Here is a 25,798-nt window from a genome sequence, read left to right as displayed (position 1 = left end):
CATAACTTAAACGCATATTACTGAAAATTTCCTTTGCATAACTGAACACTGTCTAAAACTCACTGACAGCTCTGTCAACGAGGAGTAACTTTTGCACACAGCGTCCATAAATAAAGCCAAGGTCATAAATGAGGTTTAACCTCGTTGTATTTCATACCAGTTTGCAAAATCCACAGCATTTAATATAATAACTGGGAAAAATACTTAATATCTTACAGATAGGATCATACCCATGTTTTATGTTACTGATGAGAAGGAAGATGAAAAATGTTCCAAAATTTTGCATTTCAACATAAAACTTATAGGGTACTGTAAATCAGGAAATTATAGTGATTGTTTTATTTTCATTCTGTTTTCATTTCATGCCTTATGTGAAATAAGGCACTGCCGCAATCACAGGCACGGGTCCAGTGTTTATTTATTTATTTATTTTTTTTTTTTAATATAAAAAATCCTTTTTTTCACACAGTTAACCTTTTATATGTTAGTCAAATGAAAAAAAAATTGATGACAAAAAATCCGGTCACAGTATCATATACATTGAAAAGGTGAACTACGCGAGCGTAACGCTATGGGAAGCTACTCGGCAAACTTGTGGAACATTTCAAAATCGATGTTTATACACTTGCAGCCGCTACCTGCATGATTGCACCTTCGAAACATTTAAAGCCTTCCATAAATACTAAACTGACCCCACAAATTGCTTTGAAAAACACAGTACAAGTCTCTACTTGCGAAATATTTCAGTTATCCCCGGTGATTTCATTCCGGATAGCGGACGTGTTCCTAGTTTTTATCACTTCGTTTGGCAGCTGAAATCGTCGGGGATATTTGAAATATTTCGCTCCTAGGGACTTGTACTGTGTATTTCAAAGCAATTTATGGGATCAGTTTAGTATTTATGGAAGGCTTTAAATGTTTCGAAGGTGCAATCATGCAGGTAGCGGCTGCAAGTGTATAAACTTCGATTTTGAAATGTTCCACAAGTTTGCCGAGTAGCTTCCCATAGCGTTACGCTCGTATAGTTCACCTTTTCCATGTATATGATATTGTGATCGGATTTTTTGTCATCGATTTTTTTTTCATTTGACTAACATATATAAAGTATACTTGTGTGAAAAAAATCATATCAAACAAACAAACAAAAATACACTGGACCCGTGCCTGTGGCCGCAATTAGAAATCGATACAACTTAAACTCATCCCATAACATTTGAAAAGAACTACAGGTCTAATGACGACACGGATTGAAGGCACACAATGTTCAAGCCGATAGTAAATATCTCATTCAGTATATTGCATGTTACCGTAGAGGGATCTGTCCTGATTTTCAGCGCTTCGGGCAGGGTAGATTCCCTATGTGCAAGATGTTGCGCTTCAGACAAGTTATAAATATGGACGCTTATTAGGCACAAGGAAAAAGTGTATTCTTCCAAAAAATCCATAGACGCTCTGTGCACGTGCCAGAAGTACACATTTTTTAAATTTGTAGTATATATCTCATTCGGTATGTTAGCGTAGAAGATCAATTCTCCATTAAATTGAAAAACCCAGTCTCATACAGTAATTTTGATCCTTTCCGCATAAATTGCAGTGTCGGATATTTTTAGTAGACTTGCAGTGGTGACTTTTGAGGTACAATCACTTTAGCGGTCCGCGTAAGTTTACATTGCACGTGCACAGCAAGTTAGGGTGTGGGGGAAAGCGGAGATGTGGTAGTAGCAGCCTCCAAACATATTCATCAAAAAATAAAGTTACCGCTTTTAATTTTTAAGATATTTTTAAACTCTCATTATTGTAAGGACTATTAAAGTGCAAGTTCTCCGTCTTTTACTCTTGTCATAGAGGCAAATCTTTCTAAATACATCAATTAAATGCAGACTGATAATCATTGTGTTTCATGATTGTCCTTGCATGCCCAACATATTGAAGCAAAATGATGCTAAAGATATTTGTGTGCTGAGAGTTTAGAACAAAAGTATCTAAAAGTCAATACCACCATTTGCATATTTCTAGGGTAGGGGACTCCTAATCCCCTTACAGCCATCTGTGAAATTAGAATTTAGAAATGGATGTCATTTAGGCAACCAATTTTATCAAAATCAGGTTGCCCAAAATGGTTGCCGAAATTTTTCACGAAAAGTTCTATATGCAACAACTAGATGGAAGCAATGAAAATTGGCGTCCTTAACATGGATGCACATGCTTAGTAGGCAACAGACGTGTGTACTAGTTACAATTACATACCAGTGCTAGCCCTGGCCATTATAAATTAATAGCCACTTTTTTTTTCAGGGAAAAAATTAATAGGCAAACTTGGCGTGTGTGTTATTCGCGTGCGCTTTCACATTTCAATAAAAAATATAAAACAATTTTATAACTATTTATTCTTTTTGTTGTTCATGGACCACTTAAACACACTTTATTTTTCAATTATCATTATTCATCATCATGGTTATCAAAAGTCATAAAACAGTATGTAGTTATTAAACAAAAAGGAATAATGTTTTTTTTTTTGTTGTTTTTTTTCATTCGAATTCATTGCAAGTTTCTTCTGGTGCAAATCTGAATACATTTTCAGTAAATGTCATTATACATTCATCATATCACTGAACATACCGTTGATACTCGTGTAAAATGCGCAGATTTATGACCTCGGAACCAACCCCATGTCGTGAATGCATAGTATTCACGCGTATAGACGATTTTCCAACTTCAAAATAAGTTCATTTGCGATTTTCACCATTTCGGTAAAGGGAAACTACTCTCAGCGCTTACTGTATACGCTAAAATCTAAGATTGCCATTACATATCGTAAAAGAGCAAGTGTTTTTTATGCCCCCGAAAGGGAGGCATATTAGTTTTCAACTGTCCGTCTGTTAGTTAGTTAGTTAGTTAGTTCGTTCGTTCGTTAGTCACAACGTTAACTTTTTGCATGAAGGCACTTTACTCGCGAACCACTGCATCCAGGACCTTTAAACTTCACATGCTGATAGTACTTATTGAGTACACCACCCCTACTGACTTTGGGGTCACCAGGTCAAAGGTCAAGGTCACAGGGGCCAACGTTAACTTTTTGCATGAAGGCACTTTACACGCGAACCACTGCACCCAGGACCTTCAAACTTCACATGCTGATAGTACTTATTGAGTACACCAGCCCTACTGACTTTTGGTCACCAGGTCAAAGGTCAAGGTCACAGGGGCCAAAGTTAACTTTTTGCATGAAGGCACTTTACTCGCGAAGCACTGCACCCAGGACCTTCAAACTTCACATGCTGATAGTACTTATTGAGTACACCACCCCTACTGACTTTGGGGTCACCAGGTCAAAAGTCAAGGTCACAGGGGCCAAAGTTAACTTTTTGCATGAAAGCACTTTACTTGCGAACCACTGCACCCAGGACCTTCAAACTTCACATGCTGATAGTACTTATTGAGTACACTTCTTCTACTAACTTTGGGGTCACCAGGTCAAAGGTCAAGGTCACAGGGGCCAACGTTAATTTTTTGCATGAAAGCACTTTTCTTGCGAACCACTTCACCCAGGACCTTCAAACTTCACGTGCTGATAGTACTTATTGAGTACACCACCCCTACTGACTTTGGGGTCACCAGGTCAAAAGTCAAGGTCACAGGGGCCAAAGTTAACTTTTTGCATGAAGGCACTTTACATGAAAACCACTTCATTCAGGACCTTCAAACTTCACATTCTGATAGTACTTATTGAGTACACCACCCCTACTGACTTTGGGGTCACCGGGTCAAAGGTCAAGGTACTGCGGGGGCATTTGTCACCATTAGTGACAGCTCTTGTTTTTTCTTAATTTTAATTTCATATAAATTTAATTGCCGATAATAACTGGCCATTTAATAAACATGTCGTGAATGCATAGTATTCACGCGTATAGACGATTTTCCAACTTCAAAATAAGTTCATTTGCGATTTTCACCATTTCGGTAAAGGGAAACTACTCTCAGCGCTTACTGTATACGCTAAAATCTAAGATTGCCATTACATATCGTAAAAGAGCGAGTGTTTTTTATGCCCCCGAAGGGAGGCATATTAGTTTTCAACTGTCCGTCTGTTAGTTAGTTAGTTAGTTCGTTCGTTAGTCACAACGTTAACTTTTTGCATGAAGGCACTTTACTCGCGAACCACTGCATCCAGGACCTTCAAACTTCACATGCTGATAGTACTTATTGAGTACACCACCCCTACTGACTTTGGGGTCACCAGGTCAAAGGTCAAGGTCACAGGGGCCAACGTTAACTTTTTGCATGAAGGCACTTTACTCGCGAACCACTGCACCCAGGACCTTCAAACTTCACATGCTGATAGTACTTATTGAGTACACCAGCCCTACTGACTTTTGGTCACCAGGTCAAAGGTCAAGGTCACAGGGGCCAAAGTTAACTTTTTGCATGAAGGCACTTTACTCGTGAACCACTGCACCCAGGTCCTTCAAACTTCACATGCTGATAGTACTTATTGAGTACACCACCCCTACTGACTTTGGGGTCACCAGGTCAAAAGTCAAGGTCACAGGGGCCAAAGTTAACTTTTTGCATGAAAGCACTTTACTTGCGAACCACTGCACCCAGGACCTTCAAACTTCACATGCTGATAGTACTTATTGAGTACACTTCTTCTACTAACTTTGGGGTCACCAGGTCAAAGGTCAAGGTCACGGGGGCCAACGTTAATTTTTTGCATGAAAGCACTTTTCTTGCGAACCACTTCACCCAGGACCTTCAAACTTCACATGCTGATAGTACTTATTGAGTACACCACCCCCACTGACTTTGGGGTCACCAGGTCAAAGGTCAAGGTCACAGGGGCCAAAGTTTAATTTTTTAGCATGAAGGCACTTTACATGAAAACCACTTCATTCAGGACCTTCAAACTTCACATTCTGATAGTACTTATTGAGTACACCACCCCTACTGACTTTGGGGTCACCAGGTCAAAGGTCAAGGTACTGCGGGGGCATTTGTCACAGCTCTTGTTTTTTCTTAATTTTAATTTCATATAAATTTAATTGCCGATAATAACTGGCGATTTAATAAACAGCAGACTGTGTTCAATTTTCATTAATTAATCGCCATTTTCTATCGCGATTTAATTGACTTTTGAATAAAATAATTGCCATCTGGCGATAATGATTGGCAGCGCGAGCACTGACATACAAGATGGGGTGGGGGGGGGGGGGGGGGGGGGGGGGGCGGTATTGAATTGACACTTGCGGATAAATTGAGATGGTGTGCTGGTGTTTTCTCATACATTACATCAATAATTTTATTCGTACAGTAGATTCGATCTATTAAGAGCACCCAGCGGTCTGACCAAAAGTGGCCTTAATAGTGAATTTGAGATTTTGTGTGTTACTGACCGGTCAACAACCATTGTACTATGAGGTCATAATGATGTTTCTAGATATAACCATGTAGTGGATGTGGAGTTTGATCTTAATCCATGTTTTGAGTCAATTATGGACATGTAGAGGGTCATAATTTTCAATGTCCAATAAAGTCAAGTCTAAAGACCTACCAACCAAATTAATGAACAAAAATCCCCTGCATAATTGACACTTACTGTCGTATCATTCAATACCATTAATTTCTTCTTTGAGATCAAAAAGGTTAAAATGATACATGAGGATAACTGCTGCTAAACAGTTAAATTGAATGCTTTCACAATAAAATTGACAAAATAATTTCAGCATTTCATCATGGATCTGTAAACGCTTGAATTTGCTCTTACATTTGTATAACAAGGGTCCAGGCGATTACGGTTAAGTGTACCTCATTAAAATACACATGTATTGATCGGTGTACCTTGTTGTAAATCGTCCGAGGCAGGGGATCATTAAATTTTACACTCTGTTAAATAAACAAAGGATGTCTGGGTCCATCTTTTTGTCTACCCGTAATTATGGTCAGTTAGCAAATAGTAAATAAGCAATTTGTTCCACAAAAAGTGGCCCCAATGCCGCATTAGCGACGTGCCCGCTGTACTGGTCAATATTTATAATATATAAAGAACACATTTATTTTGTACTTTGAAAAAGTGGCCGCAGTTCCAGTGTGCCAGTTGTTTTGGCGTGACCGTTAGGTGGAAATCTACTGTATTTGTCCAGGATTTTGATGAAATATTTCTGGTGATTTTTCCTTTTCCTTTGGGCAAGCAAACATTCTAAAGTGGTTGTCCCGGGCAATCTGACTAATTTGCAGTCTGTTACAGCAGGGAGATACTTCTTCAACACCTACCCCACTTAATGCTATTCACCTTATCAGTTAAAGCTTTGGCAAATTGCTGTCAACTTGTCATGCTTGTGTTCCCAATAAGAAATTCTGGATCCAGGTCTGCAAAGTGTCATGCCTTTTGAATGATTTTAAGAACACTTTACACATTAAGCATGAGTAATGTCATATGTTATATAATATCATCGCTGCAACATTATGATGTGAAATGTTCGTGCATATTAGTAGTCTTATTCATTTTTCCTTGAAGGGATTTTTAGGGCATTGGCAAAAAATTCTGCTCGATCACTGATTTTACCTCGCTGCTTTAATATAAGGCAAGAATATCGACCAGTATTAATTCAGTGATGCGAATAGCTATGAGTCACAAAGTCTTAAATTTGGTTTCCTTTTGACACACTTTATACAGTGATGCAAAGTACCGTATACAGGGCTTTTCATCCTGATATAACAGAGGCCTATATTTGGCCACTTCCTAGTCCAAAAATATACTATTTTTTTCCCAACTGTGGCAGAGATATTTTCCAAAATGCAAGGTTAGATTTCCTAAAATCATGCCAACAGATGGTTATGATTTTGTTTACAGTTTAGTATTTCGAGAGGAAGCGTGTGTCTGGTATCGATTTTTTGTCGCACTATAGCTACTGTTTACTTCTTGTTGATTATTTTTCCCAAAATGGACAATTATTGCGCATAACCCAAATTGAAAGGCCAAGGCCTCTTCCTAATTTCCTGATGAAAAGCCCTGGACTGTAGATCGATGGTCAGTAGAATTGTGACTAACATTTTTAATTTCAGGAAAAAATGTAAAATAGCAGCCTACAGAAAGACGAAAGGAGAGTAAAAACACAGGACATTTTAAGAGGTAAGAGAAAAATTGTTTCATAGTTTTATAACGGAATTGTTACAAATCAAGTTGTCGGTTTTGAGAAGAAATTGACACTGAGTTGTTTTAGAACAGACGAGTTAGAGCTGAAGTTTTGTCACCAACTCCACATTCTTTTCCTTTTAAATGAAATAGTCATGTCAGACCATTCACCGTTTATTTCTGACATGGGATTGAATCATCACAGTGTCAGAGCTTATACGTAGTGTCATACCTATGCAGTAAAGGTATATAAGTCAAAACTATATTAAAAACACTGGGACAGTGCACAAACTATTCAAGAATATCGCAGTTTAGTCTAAAGTGTCATTTGAGCCATGCCATGGGAAAACCAACATAGTGGGTTTGCGACCAGCAAGGATCCAGACCAGCCTGCGCATCCGCGCAGTCTGGTCAGGATCCATGCTGTTCGCTTTCAAAGCCTATTGCTATTAGAGAAACTGTTAGTGAACAGCATGGATCCTGACCAGACTGCGCGGATGCGCAGGCTGGTCTGGATCTATGCTGGTTGCAAAGCCACTATGTTGGTTTTCTCATGGCACGGCTCATTTGATATCTATAATGTTTTAATTTATTTGAGTAATTTATTTTTTCCCCATAGAAAATGATAAATAACAACTCCTTTCTTCCACAAAAAGTAGCACGGAGCTTGAACCAGGTCTTCAATGGACAGGGGAGAGAATGCAGTGGTACGTAACACAGCTGCACAACTGGGCACCAGACAGAATGAAGATTTCAATGAAGGCAGAGAGGATATTGCGGAAGTCCTAGCAGGTTCTGAAGAACACCATAATCATAACAATCATCATGATGAACATTTCCATCGAGAGGAGCATCATATCAACCAGAAGGTACTTAACCCTGCTAAATTTCTAAAGTGGACTGGTCTTTCGTTCAGTTTGGGTGATACCACTTATTGTTTAAAGGGGTGTTTACTGAAAATTTACAGAGTGCAGGCTGATCTTGGTCTGCATTGTTCGCAAAGGCAGAATCACTTGCTGCCAGCTGGCTAAAGGTTAATGTTTAGTTTCTGTTTTAGCTTGATTGTGATTAAAGCTTAGAGCTTATTTAAATCAATTTTTAGTTCGCTTCCTTGGAAAAAAAGCAGTATGGTGTCATATGAAAAGGCATGGTTGTGACCTGTGTGGAGCTTTAACCCCAACCTCTGGGCTGGGTGGCCGGCCACTTAACTACCTGACCACAGCTCCCCTTGATGTTTCATTTGAAATCATTCTTCACATAGTGCATGGTTGTCTCAGTCAATGAAATTAAATCCAAAAAAACAAGAAGAGTCTTGATAAATAAAAATGGATGGATTCAGATATCACAAGAATTTGTTTCCACGACATTAAGTGATTTTACAGTATATATGAAGAATGGTAGTTTTATACTTCGCCTGTAATATAGTCACCACCTTGTCCATTCATCCTTCTGTCCAATTGTCACATACATGTCTTTTCCAAAGGATAAATAAAACATTATTGGAAGTTACCGAGCTGTAACCTTATACAATGATAGAGCTCAGTGAGAGGCAGTGCAGTGACTAGGAACCATAATCTAGGTGGTCAGATTTCTTAATTATCTCCCCTTGAAAACCTTGTCTGTGGCATAACTTGAATACTCTGTAAGGTATTGACTTGATACTTATTACATACTCGTTTCTATTCCCCGTTAAGTTACACTGGTACCGGAAATGTCAATATTTTTCCATACACTGACGCCTGAATTTCATATCGTGTGGGTGACGTAATTTAATGTGTTGTTGCACTATTTTTTTTCTATTTAGTTCAGTATTGTCAATCTTATTCAGGCTATTGAACTTATATACATGTATGATATTTACATAATATTTATACGTGTAGATGCTTATGTAATAATAAGGTTATTAGTCCCCTACTGGTTGAAAACCAGTTTCGGGGACTATAGGAATGCACTTTTCCGTCATTCCGTTCGTCCATCTGTCCGTCCGTCCGTCCGCAATTTCGTGTCCGGTCCATAACTCTGTCATCCATGAAGGGATTTTAATATTACTTGGCACAAATGTTCCGCATGATGAGACGACGTGTCAAGCGCAAAACCCGGACCCCTTGCTCAAAGGTCAAGGTCACAATTGGAGGTCAAAGGTCAACAGGGCTTTTTTCCTGTCCGGTCCACAACTCTCCCATCCTTGAAGGGATTTTAGTATTACTTGGCACAAATGTTCCCCATGATGAGATGATGTGTCATGCGCAAATCCCGGACCCCTAGCTCAAAGGTCAAGGTCACAATTGGAGGTCAAAGGTCAACAGGGCTTTTTTCCTGTCCGGTCCACAACTCTCCCATCCTTGAAGGGATTTTAGTATTACTTGGCACAAATGTTCCCCATGATGAGATGATGTGTCATGCGCAAATCCCGGACCCCTAGCTCAAAGGTCAAGGTCACAATTGGAGGTCAAAGGTCAACAGGGCTTTTTTCCTGTCCGGTCCATAACTCTCCCATCCATGAAGAGATTTTAATATTACTTGGCACAAATGTTCCCCATGAGGACACGACGTGTCATGCGCAAAACCTGGACCCCTAGCTTAAAGGTCAAGGTCACAATTGGAGGTCAAAGGTCAACAAGGCTTTTTTCCTGTCCGGTCCATAACTCTCCCATCTATGAAGGGATTTTAATATTACTTGGCACAAATGTACCTCATAATAACACGATGTGTCATGCATAACTTTCAGACCCCTAGCTCAAAGGTCAAGGTCACACTTAGCAGTCAAATGTTAACATAGCATGAACAGGGTCTGTTTCATGTCTGGTCCATAACTCTGACATTCATGTAGGGATTTTAATATCACTTAGCACAAGTGTTCCCCATGATGAGACGACGTGTCATACGCAAATCCCGGACTCCTAGCTCAAAGGTCAAGGTCACAATTGGGGGTCAAAGGTCAACAGAGTTTTTTTCCTGTCCCGTCCATAACTCTGCCATCCATGAAGGGATTTTAATATTACTTGGCACAAATGTTCCCCATGATGAGACAACATGTCATGCGCAAAGCCCAGACCCTTAGCTCAAAGGTCAAGGTCACAATTGGAGGTCAAAGGTCAATAAGGTTTTTTCCCTGTCCGATCCAGAACTCTGTCATCCATCAAGGGATTGCAATATTACTTGGCATAAATGTTTCCCATGATGAGACGACGTGTCATGCGCAACACAAAGCAGGATTTAGATATCAGTTGGCACAAATATTCCCCTGGATGAGACAACATGTCATGCGCAAGAACCAGGTCCCTAGGTCTAAGGTCAAGGTCATATTTAGAGGTCAAAGGTCAAATTCAAGAATGACTTTGTACGGAACATTTCTTCTTCATGCATGGAGGGATTTTGATGTAACTTGGACCAAATGTTCACCACCATGAGGCACCCTTATTTTTAGAATTACGTCCCTTTGTTGTTACTATAAATAGATTTTATTGTAACTTTTTTATTACTGGCGGTAGAGAAAAATCGAGACCACTTTTCTGTGGTACAGCATGCATCTTACATCCAATTTTTAGGTGTATTTTGACCTATCTCTACCTGGTAAAGAGTTTCTTGTGGACTTATATTATATAGATGTTTTTTTTTTTGTTTTTTTTTAAAGATTAATTTCCCTTTGTTGTTACTATAAATAACTTACATGATAACATTTTTATAATCAGTCGAAAAAATTCAATATGAAAACAACTGTGGGTTTTTATATATGCACATTTTAATCCAAGTGTGTTGTTATAACATATTGTATATGTAGTACAATATTGTTTATACATCATTGACAGATATCAGTTCATTATGTTGTACTGCAGTAGAGAAAATTAGGTGCCTTCCAGTAGGGGACTTTGTATTGCATGGCAATACTTCATTCACTTGTTATCTTTGCATCGGGAAATATGCACTCATTCTTCAGTGGAAGAATATTGCGCTGCTGAAGTCGCGCAGTATTTCCACTGAAGAACTCGTGCATATAACGTATAAATACTGATAGAGGTCAGGAGAGGAAATGCAGTGAAAAGGACCGATAACTCTAGCTGGTCCCATTTTTTAAGTACCTCCCTTTTTAGCTCACCTGAGCAATGCTCAGGTGAGTTTTTCTGATCACTCGATGTCCGGCGTCTGTCTGTCGTCTGTCATCTGTCAACATTTAGCTTGTGTATGCGATAGAGGCTGTATTTTCCAACTGATCTTCATGAAATTTGGTCAGAATGATAACCTTGATGAAATCTAGGCCGAGTTCGAAAGTGGGTCATCTCGGGTCAAAAACTAGGTCACTAGGTCAAATCATGGAAAAACCTTGTGTATGCGATAGAGGCTGTATTTTTCAATTGAACTTCATGAATATTGGTCAGAATGATTACCTTGATGAAATCTAGGCCGAGTTTGAAAATGGGTCATCTGGGGTGAAAAACTAGGTCACTAGGTCAAATGAAGGAAAAACCTTGCGTATGCATTAGAGGCTGTATTTTTCAACTGATCTTCATGAAATTTTGTCAGAATGATTACCTTGATGAAATCTAGGCCGAGTTCAAAAATGGGTCATCTGGGATCAAAAACTAGGTCACTAGGTCAAATCAAGGAAAAACCTTGTGTATGCGATAGAGGCTGTATTTTTCAAGTGATCTTCATGAATTTTGGTCAGAATGATAACCTTGATGAAATCTAGGCCGAGTTCGAAAATGGGTCATCTGGGGTCAAAAACTAGGTCACTAGGTCAAGTCAAGGAAAAACCTTGTGTATCCAATAGAGGCTGTATTTTTCAATTGATCTTCATGAATTTTGGTCAGAATGATTACCTTGATAAAATCTAGGCCGAGTTCGAAAATGGGTCATCTGGGGTCAAAAAATAGGTCACTAGGTCAAATCAAAGAGAAACCTTGTGTATGCGATAAAGGCTGTGTTTTTCAGTTGATTTTTATGAAATTTGGTCAGGATGTTTGCCTTGATGAAATCTACGTCAAGTTTGAATATGGGTCATCTGGGGTCAAAAACTAGGTCACTAGGTCAAATCAAAGAAAAAATTTGTGTATGTGGTAGAGGCTGTATTTTTCAATTGATCTTCATGAATTTTGGTCGGAATGATTGCCTTTATGAAATCTAGGCCAAGTTCGAAAATGGGTTATCTAGGATCAAAAACTAGGTCACTAGGTCAAACTAAAGAAAAACCTTGTGTATGCGATAGAGACTGTATTTTTCAGTTGATCTTCATTAATTTTGGTCAGAATGATTGCGTTGATAAAATCTAGGTCCAGTTTGAACATGGGTCATCTAGGGTCAAAAACTAGGTCACTAGGTCAAATTAAAGAAAAATCTTGTGTATGCGATAGAGACTATTTTTCAATTGATTTTTATGAAATTTGGTCAGGATGATTGCCTTAATGAAATCTAGGTCGACTTTGAATATGGGTCATCTGGGATCAAAAACTAGGTCACTTGGTCAAATCAAAGAAAAAACTTGTGTATGTGATAGAGGCTGTATTTTTCAATTGATCTTCATGAATTTTGGTCAGAATGATTGCCTTGATAAAATCTAATTTGAACATGGGTCATCTAGGGTCAAAAACTAGGTCACTAGGTCATATCTAAGAAAATGCTTGTTTAATCTCAAGAGACCAATTTTTTGGTCCAATCTTAATGAAAATTGGTCAGAATATTTGTTTCCATGAAATCACTAGGTCAAACGTTTTACACTGTTATGGTGTGTTTCTTAGGTGAGCGACCTAGGGCCATCTTGGCCCTCTTGTTTGAAATACTTCTCTAGTGGCATTACCTTGTAAGATAGTGACATCCTACTTCACATATTGATAAAGGTCAGAAAGACAAGGAAACATAACTCTAGATGGTCACATTTTTTATTATCTCCCTTTTTTGAAAAACCATCTCAGTGGCATAACTGGAATGCTATGTAAGGTATTGACTTGTTTCTTCACATATTCATAGAGATCAGTCAGATAGAGTGTTAAAGAAATGGAAGTCAGTAGTCAGAAGATGACCAATTTTGTTTTGAGGTCATAGCTCCTTGTTTTGGGGTTATAGGTCAAAGGTTCCTCTGACGGGTCATCATGCGAGTGGAGGATAGCAAAATATGTTATATGTGTTTTGTGATCACCCTTCGTCCATCGTCAGTCCGTCTGTTCATCCGTGCGTCAACAATTTCTTGTTTCTACTTGACTATGAATTTCTGTCTTGGAAAATGCGGAAAATTAATGCTTACTGGCATTTTTGTGAATTTCTTAGTTTGAAGAAATATATTCACAAACAGTTTCACATTGTAAAGTCCACTGTTATTGCTGATAATAAAGGTTAAAATACCTGAGTTGAATTACAGAGCTACATAGATTGTTAGTCACAGAAAAACATTAAAGTGGATAATTTGTGCATAAAAATTCCTGTATATTTAGAAAAGTTGTTTAATTACCTGCATTTCTCTTATATTTTCAGGTATCGAATCATAACAAAATTCTCACCTCCTTTATAGCGGGTGGGTTTGCTGGTGCCATAGCAAAAACGACAATAGCGCCCTTGGATAGAACCAAAATCAACTTTCAGAGTAAGAAATCAATGTATTTATATTTCTCATGTACCTTTATGATAATTCCCTTGCCTCTGAACTCCAAACATGATTTTATTGAACGACAAATCACTGTTTTGGAATATATATTGTTTGAATTCTAACACATTATCAAGGTTTATGTAGATAATAAAGATATTCACCAATTCACTGATATAGATGATAGAGTCAACATTGAAGATGCATAAAGGGCAAAAACAAGCATCTGAAATAACAGACTTAGCTAAGCAATTTTCTTTTCATCGTGAAATTGGGGCCTGGATGGTCTATCGTTGGAACATCCGCTTCTAGTGCTGAAGGTCCCGAGTTCACTCCCTGGCCACATCATACCAAAGATGAGAAAAATGGTACTATGGTAGGAGCTTTCTTGCTTGGCACTCAACATTATAAAGATAGTTCTAGGACTGGTCAACCTGAGGTCAGTGCAATGTGCCTCAGAGGGGTATCATATCAAGTATCTACAGCATGATATTCCAGTGTGACAGCACTATGGATTTGGGCCATTATTCATATAAGTGAAAAATTGATGAAAAAGAGGCATAACCCAAACAGACACAACTGCAGCTGAGTGGTTACTGTTGCTGCCCATGAATCATGGCCTTTCACCACTAGCGGGCTCAAAACCTCATGTGGGTGTAGAATTTTTTCATGTACGGTAGCCCTCCAGCTTGTTTGCGGAAGATCTTTAGTTGTACCATTGTGACAGTTTATGGTCTCAATACATGACAATAAGTGTCTGCTAAAATTGTTCAACTGTTTTAATAGAATCACTCTCTACAACTAATTCTATGATTTTAAATGTGTAAGTTTGCTTTCAAAGGTACAATTGAACATGTTAGACTACATTTTGTAAAATTTGTACAGTTATTGATCTATTTATGTATAGGGATTTACTACATTTAAAGGTACATGAACACATATAAAAAATCCCAATGTCTTTATTGTTATGCGTATGTATTCTCCTGGAGACATGTGCCTTTAGTTTAGTGTTCATTTACATTGCAGCCTCCAGTACAATGAGATTTTCATTCAAGAAAGCCATTCAGTTCCTCATCAAGACCTACAAGTCTGAAGGAGTTCTTGCCCTTTGGAGAGGCAACTCTGCCACAATGGTCAGAATAGTCCCATACGCTGCCATTCAATATACCGCTCATGAACAATATAAACTTCTACTGAACAAAGGGAAGAAACGAAAGTAGGTGAAACTTCTGTATTCAGAGTAAGACCAACCTTGAAAATACCTTTGTTTCCCCTCCTGTGGCCCATGCTATTATCACATACAGTATTTTATTTTAAGCCCAGTGAAGTTGGGGTTTTTTTTGTGTGAAGACAAAAAAAGAAGAATTTTTTTCGGCGACGCCGTCTAAATTCGTTTTTGTTACCTATGCCACGTGACTTCAGTTTGCAAATCAAACTGCTTGATAACGCATTATAGATAATATATCAAAATGGATGATTTATGCAACACTCTGCCTGATTGGACGAGAGTGTCAATTTCTTTCACTCTGTTGATTGTGCTACGCTGAGTGAAATGTAGACAAAGCGTTTATCCTAAATGACGCTGTTCACAGTTTTAAAGCTAACTTTGGCTCAGTATATTTAGCAAGAATATTGATATATCTCAAAATGGTAAGTAAGTTTAATGAATATGATAAAAATCTGTTCAAATACCAACATATATCAAATTAAAGAAAGAGCTGAATACGGTCTGCGTATCACATGAATAAGGGTGTGATAAGAGTCTTTTATGTAGAGAAGTGCTTTTTAAAAGATTTTCCTTGTTACAATTGTCGTCTGTATATGAAAAGGTTTCTTGTTTTTGTGACTTATTCAGATTGCATATTAAAATGAGTACTTGTTTGCTTTGATATATTTGTTAGAAATTATTTAACTGATTTATTATATATAAATATTTTTCTTTAGTATGGTATGCAAATATTGAACTCAGTTGAAATCTGTTTCATTATATATATGCTATATAATGACTGAATCTCATTACACTGAAATAAAGGTACGCTGCATACAGTTTATCTATGTGATATGACTATGGTCAAACTTTGATTATGAAACAGAAATATTGAAATAATTACAATTGTATGTTTTGCTTGACCTTCACTTTTTTATAGGTGTGACGTCATTGTCCAAAGATTCATGAATAGCGAATATGCATTTGTTAAAGCGGGATCAGTTGGCCTATTTTAAAAATAAATAAAAATAATAAATAAAAAATCCTTTATTTGATTTTTTCTCATGTATTCTAATCAAACTTGATTTGTAGCATCTTTATTAGGCCCGCAGCCAACTTTGTTCAGCTGGAACATTTGACCCCTTATAGGGGCTGCTAGAGCTAAAACTAGAAATGCCTTTGACTTCATCTCAGTGTTGTAATATTTTCTGGTTCTTCGGGATCATTGATTTCAATTCATTTAGATTTGAAGATTGAATACCGCTTAAGCCGGTGCTAGGGGGCGTGGGCAGTGTTGCATTTTCCATTACTGCTCATGAACAGACTCAATCAAACCGAGTCTGCAATTTTCACTGTTTGCCTTGTTTTCGGTGCTTCCGAGGGATCTACTTTCCAGATTTTATTTATACAGCATCTCATGAACAGCTTGGTGGATCTTTGTCATACTTGGTCTGGAGCATCATTATAAGGTCCTCTTCCAAATTTTTAGCTCACCTGTCACAAAGTGACAAGGTGAGCTTTTGTGATCGTGCGGTGTCCGTCGTCCGTGCGTGCGTGCGTCCGTCCGTAAACTTTTTGCTTGTGACCACTCTAGAGGTCACATTTTTCATGGGATCTTTATGAAAGTTGGTCAGAATGTTCATCTTGATGATATTTAGGTCAAGTTCGAAACTGGGTCACGTGCCATCAAAAACTAGGTCAGTAGGTCAAATAATAGAAAAACCTTGTGACCTCTCTGAAGGCCATATTTTCCATGGGATCTGTATGAAAGTTGGTCTGAATGTTCATCTTGATGATATCTAGGTAAAAATTGAAACTGGGTCACGTATGGTCAAAAACTAGGTCAGTAGGTCTAAAAATAGAAAAACCTTGTGACCTCTCTAGAGGCCATATATTTCATGAGATCTTCATGAAAATTGGTCAGAATGTTCACCTTGATGATATGTAGGTCAAGTTCGAAAGTGGGTCACGTGCCATCAAAAACTAGGTCAGTAGGTCAAATAATAGAAAAACCTTGTGACCTCTCTAGAGGCCATATTTTGCATGGGATCTGTATGAAAGTTGGTCTGAATGTTCATCTTGATGATATCTAGGTCAAGTTTGAAAGTGGGTCATGTGCCTTCAAAAAGTAGGTCAGTAGGTCAAATAATGAAAAAACGTTGTGACCTCTCTAGAGGCCATATTTTTCATGGGATCTGTATGAAAGTTGGTCTGAATGTTTTTCTTGATGATATATAGGTCAAGTTTGAAACTGGGTCACGTGCCTTAAAAAACTAGGTCAGTAGGTCAAATAATAAAAAAACGTTGTGACCTCTCTAGAGGCCATATTTTTCATGGGATCTGTATGAAAGTTGGTCTGAATGTTCATCTTGATGATATCTAGGTCAAGTTTGAAACTGGGTCAACTGCGGTCAAAAACTAGGTCAGTAGGTCTAAAATAATTAAAATCTTTTGACCTCTCTAGAGGCCATATTTTTCAATGGATCTTCATGAAAATTGATCTGAATGTTCACCTTGATGATATCTAGGTCAGTTTCGAAACTGGGTCACGTGCGATCAAAAACTAGGTCAGTAGGTATAAAAATAGAAAAACCTTGTGACCTCTCTAGAGGCCATATTTTTCATGAGATCTTCATGAAAATTAGTGAGAATGTTCACCTTCATGATATCTAGATCAAGTTCAAAACAGGGTCACGTACCTTCGAAAACTAGGTCCATAGGTCAAATAATAGAAAAACCTTGTGACCTCTCTAGAGACCATATTTTTCAATGGATCTTCATGAAAATTGGTCAGAATTTTTATCTTGATAATATCTAGGTCAAGTTCAAAACTGGGTCACATGAGCTGAAAAACTAGGTCACTATGTCAAGTAATAGAAAAAACGACGTCATACTCAAAACTGGGTCATGTGGGAAGAGGTGAACGATTCAGGACCATCATGGTCCTCTTGTTTTATATAGGAACTTGGGTCCTATTAGGGACCACTATAGCTAAAAGTAGATATGCCTTTCTTCGCATTAACCACTAAAATGTAATGGATTTTTATCAAACTCGATGTGTAACAATATCGTAAGGTCTCCTGCTGTTTTCTTACAAATGGGGATAGGGAACAATTTAGCTAAAAATATAAACACGTTTAATGACCTCTTCTCATGAACCGCTTCATGAATCTACTGCTGTAATTATTCGTCTAAGGATAAACGAAACAAAATTGCAACCCTACGAAACCTTTGCGAAAAATTAAAAGAGAACCATTTAAATTTTTAAAATGCGGTGTTTAGTTTTGCGATTTGAAAAATGTTAGATGAAAGATGAATGTTAGATGAAAAATTCATAAATTTCTTTCCTTATTACAATCCGCCGACTATCATTTTTAAAGATATTTCTTGTTACATACTATAGTAATAAATATATTACATAAACAGCTGTTTGAATACTTACGGAAGTGGTATTGTTTCAATGTCTTGCAATGTGTCTTAATTCTTTTGGTATAGAGCCTTTGTCAATATATGTATTTATGCTGTTACTGAATGTAGCATTTGTCATTTGACATTTAAAGCATGTAATTTAGTTTTATATGAACTGTTTTATATGCACATAAAAAATTTGACCATTAAATGAATATTAATGCTCTGTCAGTATTATCTGAGTGTCAAGTAGGGAAATGTTTTTTTTTTAGAAATCTGCCACCAGTTTTAAGGGCAGTAGCTGGTTCCCTAGCAGGAGTAACAGCCACAACTTGCACATATCCTCTAGACTTTGCCAGGGCCAGGATGGCAGTCACTCATAAAGACAGGTATTTCTTCATTTGTCAGTTTATCCATATCCTCTAGACTTCACTAGGGACTGGATGGCAGTCACTCATATAAAGACAGGTATTTCTTCTTTTGTCAGTTTATCCATAATCTCTAGACTTTGCCAGGGCCAGGATGGCAGTCACTCATAAAGACAGGTATTTTTTCATTTGTCAGTTTATCCTTATCCTCTAGAAAGGCCTTGGTAGCCTAATGGTAGAGCGCCTGCTTCGAGTGTGGGAAGTTGTGGGTTTGATCCCAGGCCGAGTAAATACCAAAGACGTGAAAAATGGTACTAGTAGCTTCCTCCCTTGGTGCTCAGCATTTATAGGATAGTGCTAGGACTGGTCATCCGGGTGTCAGGATAAGGATAATGTGACTGGGTGGGGTACATGTATCATGTCACGTGTACTGCGTGATATTCCAGTGAGACAGCACTATATACATATAGGTGGGCATTGTGCTCTCTGCTACAAGTAGACACCGTCGTTTATATGACTGAATTATTGTTATAAAGAAGGTTCAACCCAAACACTAACTAAAAATATCCTCTAGACTTTGACAAGGCCAGGATGTCAGTCAGTTATGAGGCTTGGTATACATACAAGTAAAGGAAAATTATAATAATTTTCAGTAGAAAATTTTTTACTTCTTTCATATTAAATGTCTCCATTATATAACAAGGTTACGTTGTAAGGGTTTGAAATGCTCACACTTCTGCTGTATAAAAATAAGACTAGTAAAAATAATAGTCAACAAAAATTTTAAAAGCTGAGTGCTAGTTGTTATTGTTTCTAGCTCACCTGAGCAATGTTCAGGTGAGTTATTGTGATCGCTCGATGTGCGGCATCTGTCGTCTGTCTGTCGTCCCTCTGTCTGTATGTCTGTCTGTCGTCTGTCAAATTTGTATTTTTCAACTGATCTTCATGAAATTTTGTCAGAATGATAACTTTGATGAAATCTAGGCCAGGTTTGAAAATAGGTCATCTGGGGTCAAAAACTAGGCCACTAGGTCAAATTAAAGAAACACCTTGTGTATGTGGTAGAGGCTGCAGTTTTCAATTGATCTTCATTGTTGGAATATGGGTCAGCTGGGTTTAAAAAGTGGGTCACTAGGTCAAATCAAAGAAAAGCCTTGTGTATGCGATAGAGGCTGTATTTTTCAATTGATCTTCATGAAATTTGGTCAGAATGATTGCCTTGATGAATCTAGGTCAAGTTCGAATATGAGTCATCTGGGAACAAAAACTAGGTCACTAGGTCAAATCAATGAGAAACCTTGTGTAGGAGACAGAAGCTGTATTTTTCAGTTGATCTTGAAATTTGGTAGGCATGATTGCCTTGATAAAATCTAGGTCAAGTTCGAATATGGGCCATCTGGGTTCAAAAACTAGGTCACTAGGTCAAGTCAAAGAAAAACCTTGTGTATGCAATAGAGGCTGTATTTTTCAATTGATGTTTATAAAATTATGTCAGTATGATTGCCTAGATGAAGTCTAGGTCGATATTGAATATGGGTCTTCCAGGATCAAAAACTAGGTCACTAGGTCAAATTAAAGAAAAATCTTGTATGCGATAGAGACTGTATTTTTCAATTGATTTTCATGAAATTTGGTCAGAATGATTGCCTTGATGAAATCTAGGTCGAGTTTTAATATGGGTCCTCTGTGGTCAAAAAGATGGTCACTAGGTCAAATCAAAGAAAAAATTGTGTATGTGATAGAGGCTGTATTTTTCAAATGATCTTCATGAAATTTGGTCAGAATGATTGCCTTGATGAATCTAGATAAAGTTCGAATATGGGTCATCTGGGGACAAAAACTAGGTCACTAGGTCAAATCAAAGAGAAACCTTGTGTAGGAGATAGAAGCTTATTTTAAATTGTTTTTCATAAATTTGTCGGAATTTTTTCCTTGAAAAATCAGGTAAAGGTCAAATAGGGCCTCGGGGAAAAAAACTAGGTCTTATCAAGTCAAAAAAAAACCTTTGCGTATCAAGAGCTGTACTTTTCAATTGACTTCATAAAGTTATGTCAGTAGATTGCCTTGATAAAATCTGGTCCAGTTCGATAGGGCCATTTTGGGTCAAAAACTAGGTCAAATCAAAAAAAGCATTGTTTTTTGAAAATGTATTATTCTTTTGATTTTTCAAAAAATTTTGGGTCAAATTTTGCCTTGAAAAATCTAGTCAATTCGAATAGGGGTCATCTGGGGTTCAAAAAGTGGGTCACTAGTCAAACAAAGAAAAACATTTGTTGCAATAGAGCTTTTTTTTTTAAATTGGTCTTCATGAAATTTGGTCGAATTTTGCCTTGATAAAATCTAGTTCATTTGAAAGGGTTCTTGGACATTGTGGCACTAAGGCACCCCCTGGGGGTTTCTGGAAAACATGTATGAAAAATTTGGGAAACCACAGCCTTACCCCTTGCTGATCGAAAAGGGGCGACTAAAGGGTTTTAAAACATTGGTTTTGCATAACTCTGTGATTCCACAGGGTTGCAAATTTTTATTTCATAAACCCCAAGTTTATTTCGATTAAATGAGATATGGAACCAAAATTTGTAGTCCTGTTTGGTGCCCTATAAAACCCAACTGTTTTGGCGCCGTAAAAAAAACCCAAAAAAACAAAAAAACAGATCAAAGAAAAGCTTTGTGTATTCGATAGAAGCTGTATTTTTCAAACGATCTTCATGAAATTTGGTCAGAATGATTGCCTTGATGAAATCTAGGTCATGTTTGAATATGGGTCATCTAGGGTAAAAAACTAGGTCACTAGGTCATATCAGCGAAAATACTTGTTTAAACTCAAGAGACCTCATTTTTGGTCCAATTCTAATGAAAGATGGCCAGAATATTTATTTCCATGAAATCATTAGGTCAAACATGATTACACTGTTATGGCTTGTTTCTCAGGTGAGAGACCTAGGGCCATCTTGGCCCTCTTGTTTTTACTATTCAGATGATTAGGCAGTTGTATGAGACACGTGCTTTTCTCAAAAGTTGTTGTAGTTCTTGTTTGAAAATGTTTCTAATGCAAACTTAATTAGATTAGGAAAGTTAACTGTTTCTTAATGTTTACAGATATAGAAGTCTGATTGCTTGTTTCCGAAGTGTACTGAAGGAGGAAGGATGGAGGATTGTGATGCGTGGATACACACCCACAATGTTTGGCTCATGTATATACTCAGGAATCAGTTTCTTCACATACGAAACTTTAAAAATTATCCATGCAGGTAATTGCGATGTTCTATCATTTATTGAAGAAATAGTGTAATTGTAACATTAGACATTTAACAGCAGTCTACATTTCTTGTGGTATGAACCTGCAAATAAAAGTTTTCATCAGTGCGAGCTTCAAAGCTGTTTTTCTGCAGAACATAGAATGCTTAATCAACTGACAGACAAATCAAGTCCTGCTGGAATTGATTGTTTTTAAGTGTTAAAGTGTCCGTAGAAGAGTCTGAAAGACATGCCACAGGGTAAAGTTCTGTATCTATTTGTGTTTTTATGATGATACATGGTTTGCATAAAAGGTATCTAGTTACAAAATGACTGTGTCATATATTAGACAAAGACAAAGGGTTTAATTCCTTAAAATTTTATTATAATAAAATAGTTAAGCTAGACCACACTTCGTTTCTGCAGAACACAAAAAGGGTATTAATCCAGCCCCTTCAGAAAGCTGGTATTGTGGGGGCATATAGTAGGTATCAGTGGACATAACTAACACAAATATATATATTGTCATTTCTTGTACAGAATATACAAAGGGTGTTGACCCAACCCCATTAGAACGCTGGTATTGTGGGGCTGTAGCAGGCATCTGCGGACAATGCTCATCATATCCATTAGATATTGTCAGAAGAAGATGCAAACTGCAGGTTACATTGTTAATTGTTGTGTTTTAATATGTGACACCAACACTGATTAGGTCGTATGGCCACATCCTGTCTTGATTAGTATGGAAAGACCACAGGTGCTGTAAGATAAGCAGAAACAGTTGCGAGGCAAAGTGGGATTTGAACCCTTACCTGTCCTATGCTATGCAGGATGTTATGAAAATTTAATACAATGTATTGTAGGCAATGTTAGTAATTAACCGGTCTTTTTACAACTGCAAGTAAAATAAGTAAAGAAAATCTTAAACAGTAAGCATTTGAATATCCTTCAGTACTTGCAATGTATGAGTATAACCTGACGTTCTATTGCTTTCAGATTGTCAAAGATATAAAAGATTCTGTGGTGAATTGTTTAATAAAATTTCTTTGCTGGAGCCAGTTACTTTTATTGCTTGTAGAAACAAACTGTTTTAAAAAATGTAAATATTTTCAGGTGTCACCGGTCATTCTAAGGATTACACTACAATATATAGAACTGCAAAGACAGTATATATACATGAGGGCCTCAAAGGCGGATTATACAAAGGCCTGTCTATGAACTGGATAAAAGGGCCTGTATCAGCTGGTATTAGCTTTATGACTTTTGAAACAGTTCGAATGTGGCTGCGAAAATTCCCAATCTTTCATATAGACAGTGATTAACTTAGTGTGGTTAAGTATTAACAAATTGTGATTTCAAGTGTGAATTGTGTTACAGATACATTTATATGTATACATAGATAGTTTGATTGAAAAGTGATTAGATTTGTTACTTATTAGAACAGTGTGAATGTTGCAACTGAATTCTACAGTGTTATAAACTAAAATGAACAAGAATTGAACGCTTGTATTGCAGTCATTTCTGAACAAGGGTACAACTACTTTGAAAAACAATTTTTAGAATTAACAATGTTTAACTCGTGCATTTGATCATGACATAGATCTGTAACTTTTTAACCAGGTCATTATCCCCATGATTGTTACAGACCACTCTTAACTCAGTAGGTAGAAAATTCTACGAGTGAGAAGCCCTGACAGGGTGACAGACAGCAATGCATCTGGGGTCATCTGTCCACTGTCTCTGATTCAGATTGACCAGTCATCAATTTCTCGAGACTGATACAGAAACCAAGAATGCTAGTGAGCTTTACTAACCTCAGTTACTTAACTGAAATATTTTTGAAAGACGGGTGTTAACTCAAACATACTCGGATATCAATATCAGCATATGTTTCAACTTCGATACATTTATAATTCAGATCACTTTTTGTTCTTGTAACAGTCTTAAGACTGAAAAGAAGCTTTACTGTGTTTAGCTTTAATTTCATTTACCTTGTAAGAGTGTTAATATCTACTTTTCATTTTTTGAGGAACCCTGCAGAACCTACTTTGGAACCAAGGATGGCAAAATTGAACTGGAATAGAAGTTACTTTATCACTTTTGTTGAATTGTTCCATTTTTTTCTTTCATCAGATCATTGTAACATTCTTGTCCATGTCTCACTTCTTGAAATCCAAAATTAGTTTTTTTTCTTGCACAGAGCTATATGTACGGGTCAGATGTTGACATTTTGATGTCATCTCACTAAAGCTGGATTTAATACGTTGAGTCCTACCATTGTTTGAAATGTACATTTTCATATTAACATATATAAGCTGGTTCTACCTTCAGAAATAGTTCAGCAACACCTTTATTGTATTCGTTAGAATAATTGCATGTGTATAAAAGTTGAACACAAGAAGTTTTGTATGTAGCCTCCCTTACTTCTTTTAATACCGATATACATTTTTGTATATGAATACAATCTTTGAGATAAAAAAAGATGAATAATATTTCATTTTAAGGGGAGATAATAAACTATTCATCTTACTTTTAAGAAGTTTTTCTGAGGCCGGGAAAAAGTCAACAATGTGAAACAGAAACATGCATCACAGAGGTGTTAAAATTACTTTATAAAGAACAAGTAAAATTCATTCTTTCAAATTTGTTATGTGTGGTATTTTAATTATTTTATTGTTAACACTTCTTCATGTACATGTATACATGTCTACTTAAGTTAAAGCAATAAGAAACGTGGTAGTATAATTGATGTAAGACGGGTATAAGTACATTCATTCAATTTTCCTCTAGGGCATTTTTTATGTTTATCCAGGAATGTTCAATTTTGCTCTTTTAGTAGATATTTTGATCTCACACTGAAAAAAGGGACAACCTTTTATTTTTGCTTTATTCCTGTACCATTTTGAAATTATCTCTCCCGCTTTAAGTGTGATTTATAAATATTTAGCTCAGTCGTTTGGACCATGAGATTAAAATATTTGACATAGGTAATTCCTTACTTTGAATCAGAAATTTAAGTCAGACTTCTGTGCTTTTAAAGGATTTTGTTACAGAGTTTATATTCCATATCTGTTACTTTTACACCTAGAACTCAACAATTGCAACTGTTTGGGTTTTTGCAAAATTGTAATTGATTCACTAAAACGAAAACGCATCCACTTATTTCTAAAACAGAAAGTTTAAATTTCTGACATCTTACTGTGGCTCTGTGGGCCGCCATTGCCTAGTGGTTAATGTTGTTGACTTATATTAACTTGCTTCTCACTGATGTGGGTTCGAGCTTTGTCCAGGGATGAATTCTTCATGTAAGGAAGCCATCCAACGGCTTACTGAAGGTCGATGGTTCTACCCAGATGCCCGTCCATGATGAAATAATGCACGGAGGGCACCTTGAGTCTTCCTCTACCATAAAAAACTAAACAGTTGCCATGTGACCTAAAGTTGTGTCAGTATGACGTTAAAAGCGAACAAAAAGAAAAACTTAAGTATCTTTCCCAATCAGTATTCAAGCTAGCCTCCGATCATCTATGTCATACCGTCCATCGCCACAGATATATGGTGTTACCGTACATGCAGATAATAGTTAATAATGGTTTGAAAATTAGAGTCTTAGATTAGTTAGTCTTAGATCAACTGACATTTTGTAAAAATTAAGTTTCAGTCTATGAATGATTTTATAACCCTGTGAGAAAAACGTTGATGAAACATTTGTTTTCTTTTGAAAAGGGTATTTTCCCTTGTAAAACTTTGGAGCTGATAGAACGCTTTTTTGATAATATTTTAAACGTGTTGCTTTGTCACATGCCCTGTGATATTAAAAAATTGTACAAGTGTCACATTTAATAAAAGCATAAAATGTTATTGTACATCAA

General features: G+C 37.0%; 1 protein-coding gene across 1 annotated transcript; it reads left to right on the top strand.

Annotated features, from left to right (window-relative positions):
- The first annotated feature begins 1,125 nt into the window (after positions 1–1,125).
- LOC123542158 (mitochondrial coenzyme A transporter SLC25A42-like) lies at positions 1,126–23,144 on the top strand. The gene is made up of 9 exons (XM_053531309.1): positions 1,126–1,275; positions 7,063–7,129; positions 7,789–8,001; positions 13,598–13,706; positions 14,733–14,922; positions 18,594–18,710; positions 21,789–21,940; positions 22,467–22,588; positions 23,040–23,144. The coding sequence occupies exons 3-9, from the start codon at positions 7,816–7,818 to the stop codon at positions 23,142–23,144; spliced, it is 981 nt and encodes a 326-aa protein (XP_053387284.1). The 5' UTR covers positions 1,126–1,275; positions 7,063–7,129; positions 7,789–7,815.
- Positions 23,145–25,798: the final 2,654 nt, after the last annotated feature.

Source organism: Mercenaria mercenaria, chromosome 19 (assembly GCF_021730395.1).
Source record: "Mercenaria mercenaria strain notata chromosome 19, MADL_Memer_1, whole genome shotgun sequence".
In the NCBI taxonomy this organism is placed as follows: Eukaryota; Metazoa; Mollusca; class Bivalvia; order Venerida; family Veneridae; genus Mercenaria; species Mercenaria mercenaria.
The sequence above is the reverse complement of the archived record's forward strand: the minus strand, read 5'-3'. Positions and strand labels throughout refer to the sequence as shown.

Excerpts from the sequence above, each read along its gene's own strand:
- LOC123542158 (XM_053531309.1), top strand. The coding sequence starts at position 7,816 with ATGGACAGGGGAGAGAATGCAGTGGTACGTAACACAGCTGCACAACTG. Across the intron at positions 13,707-14,732 it reads AACCAAAATCAACTTTCAGA|CCTCCAGTACAATGAGATTT; the intron begins GTAAGAAATCAA and ends TTTACATTGCAG. Across the intron at positions 22,589-23,039 it reads GAAGAAGATGCAAACTGCAG|GTGTCACCGGTCATTCTAAG; the intron begins GTTACATTGTTA and ends AAATATTTTCAG.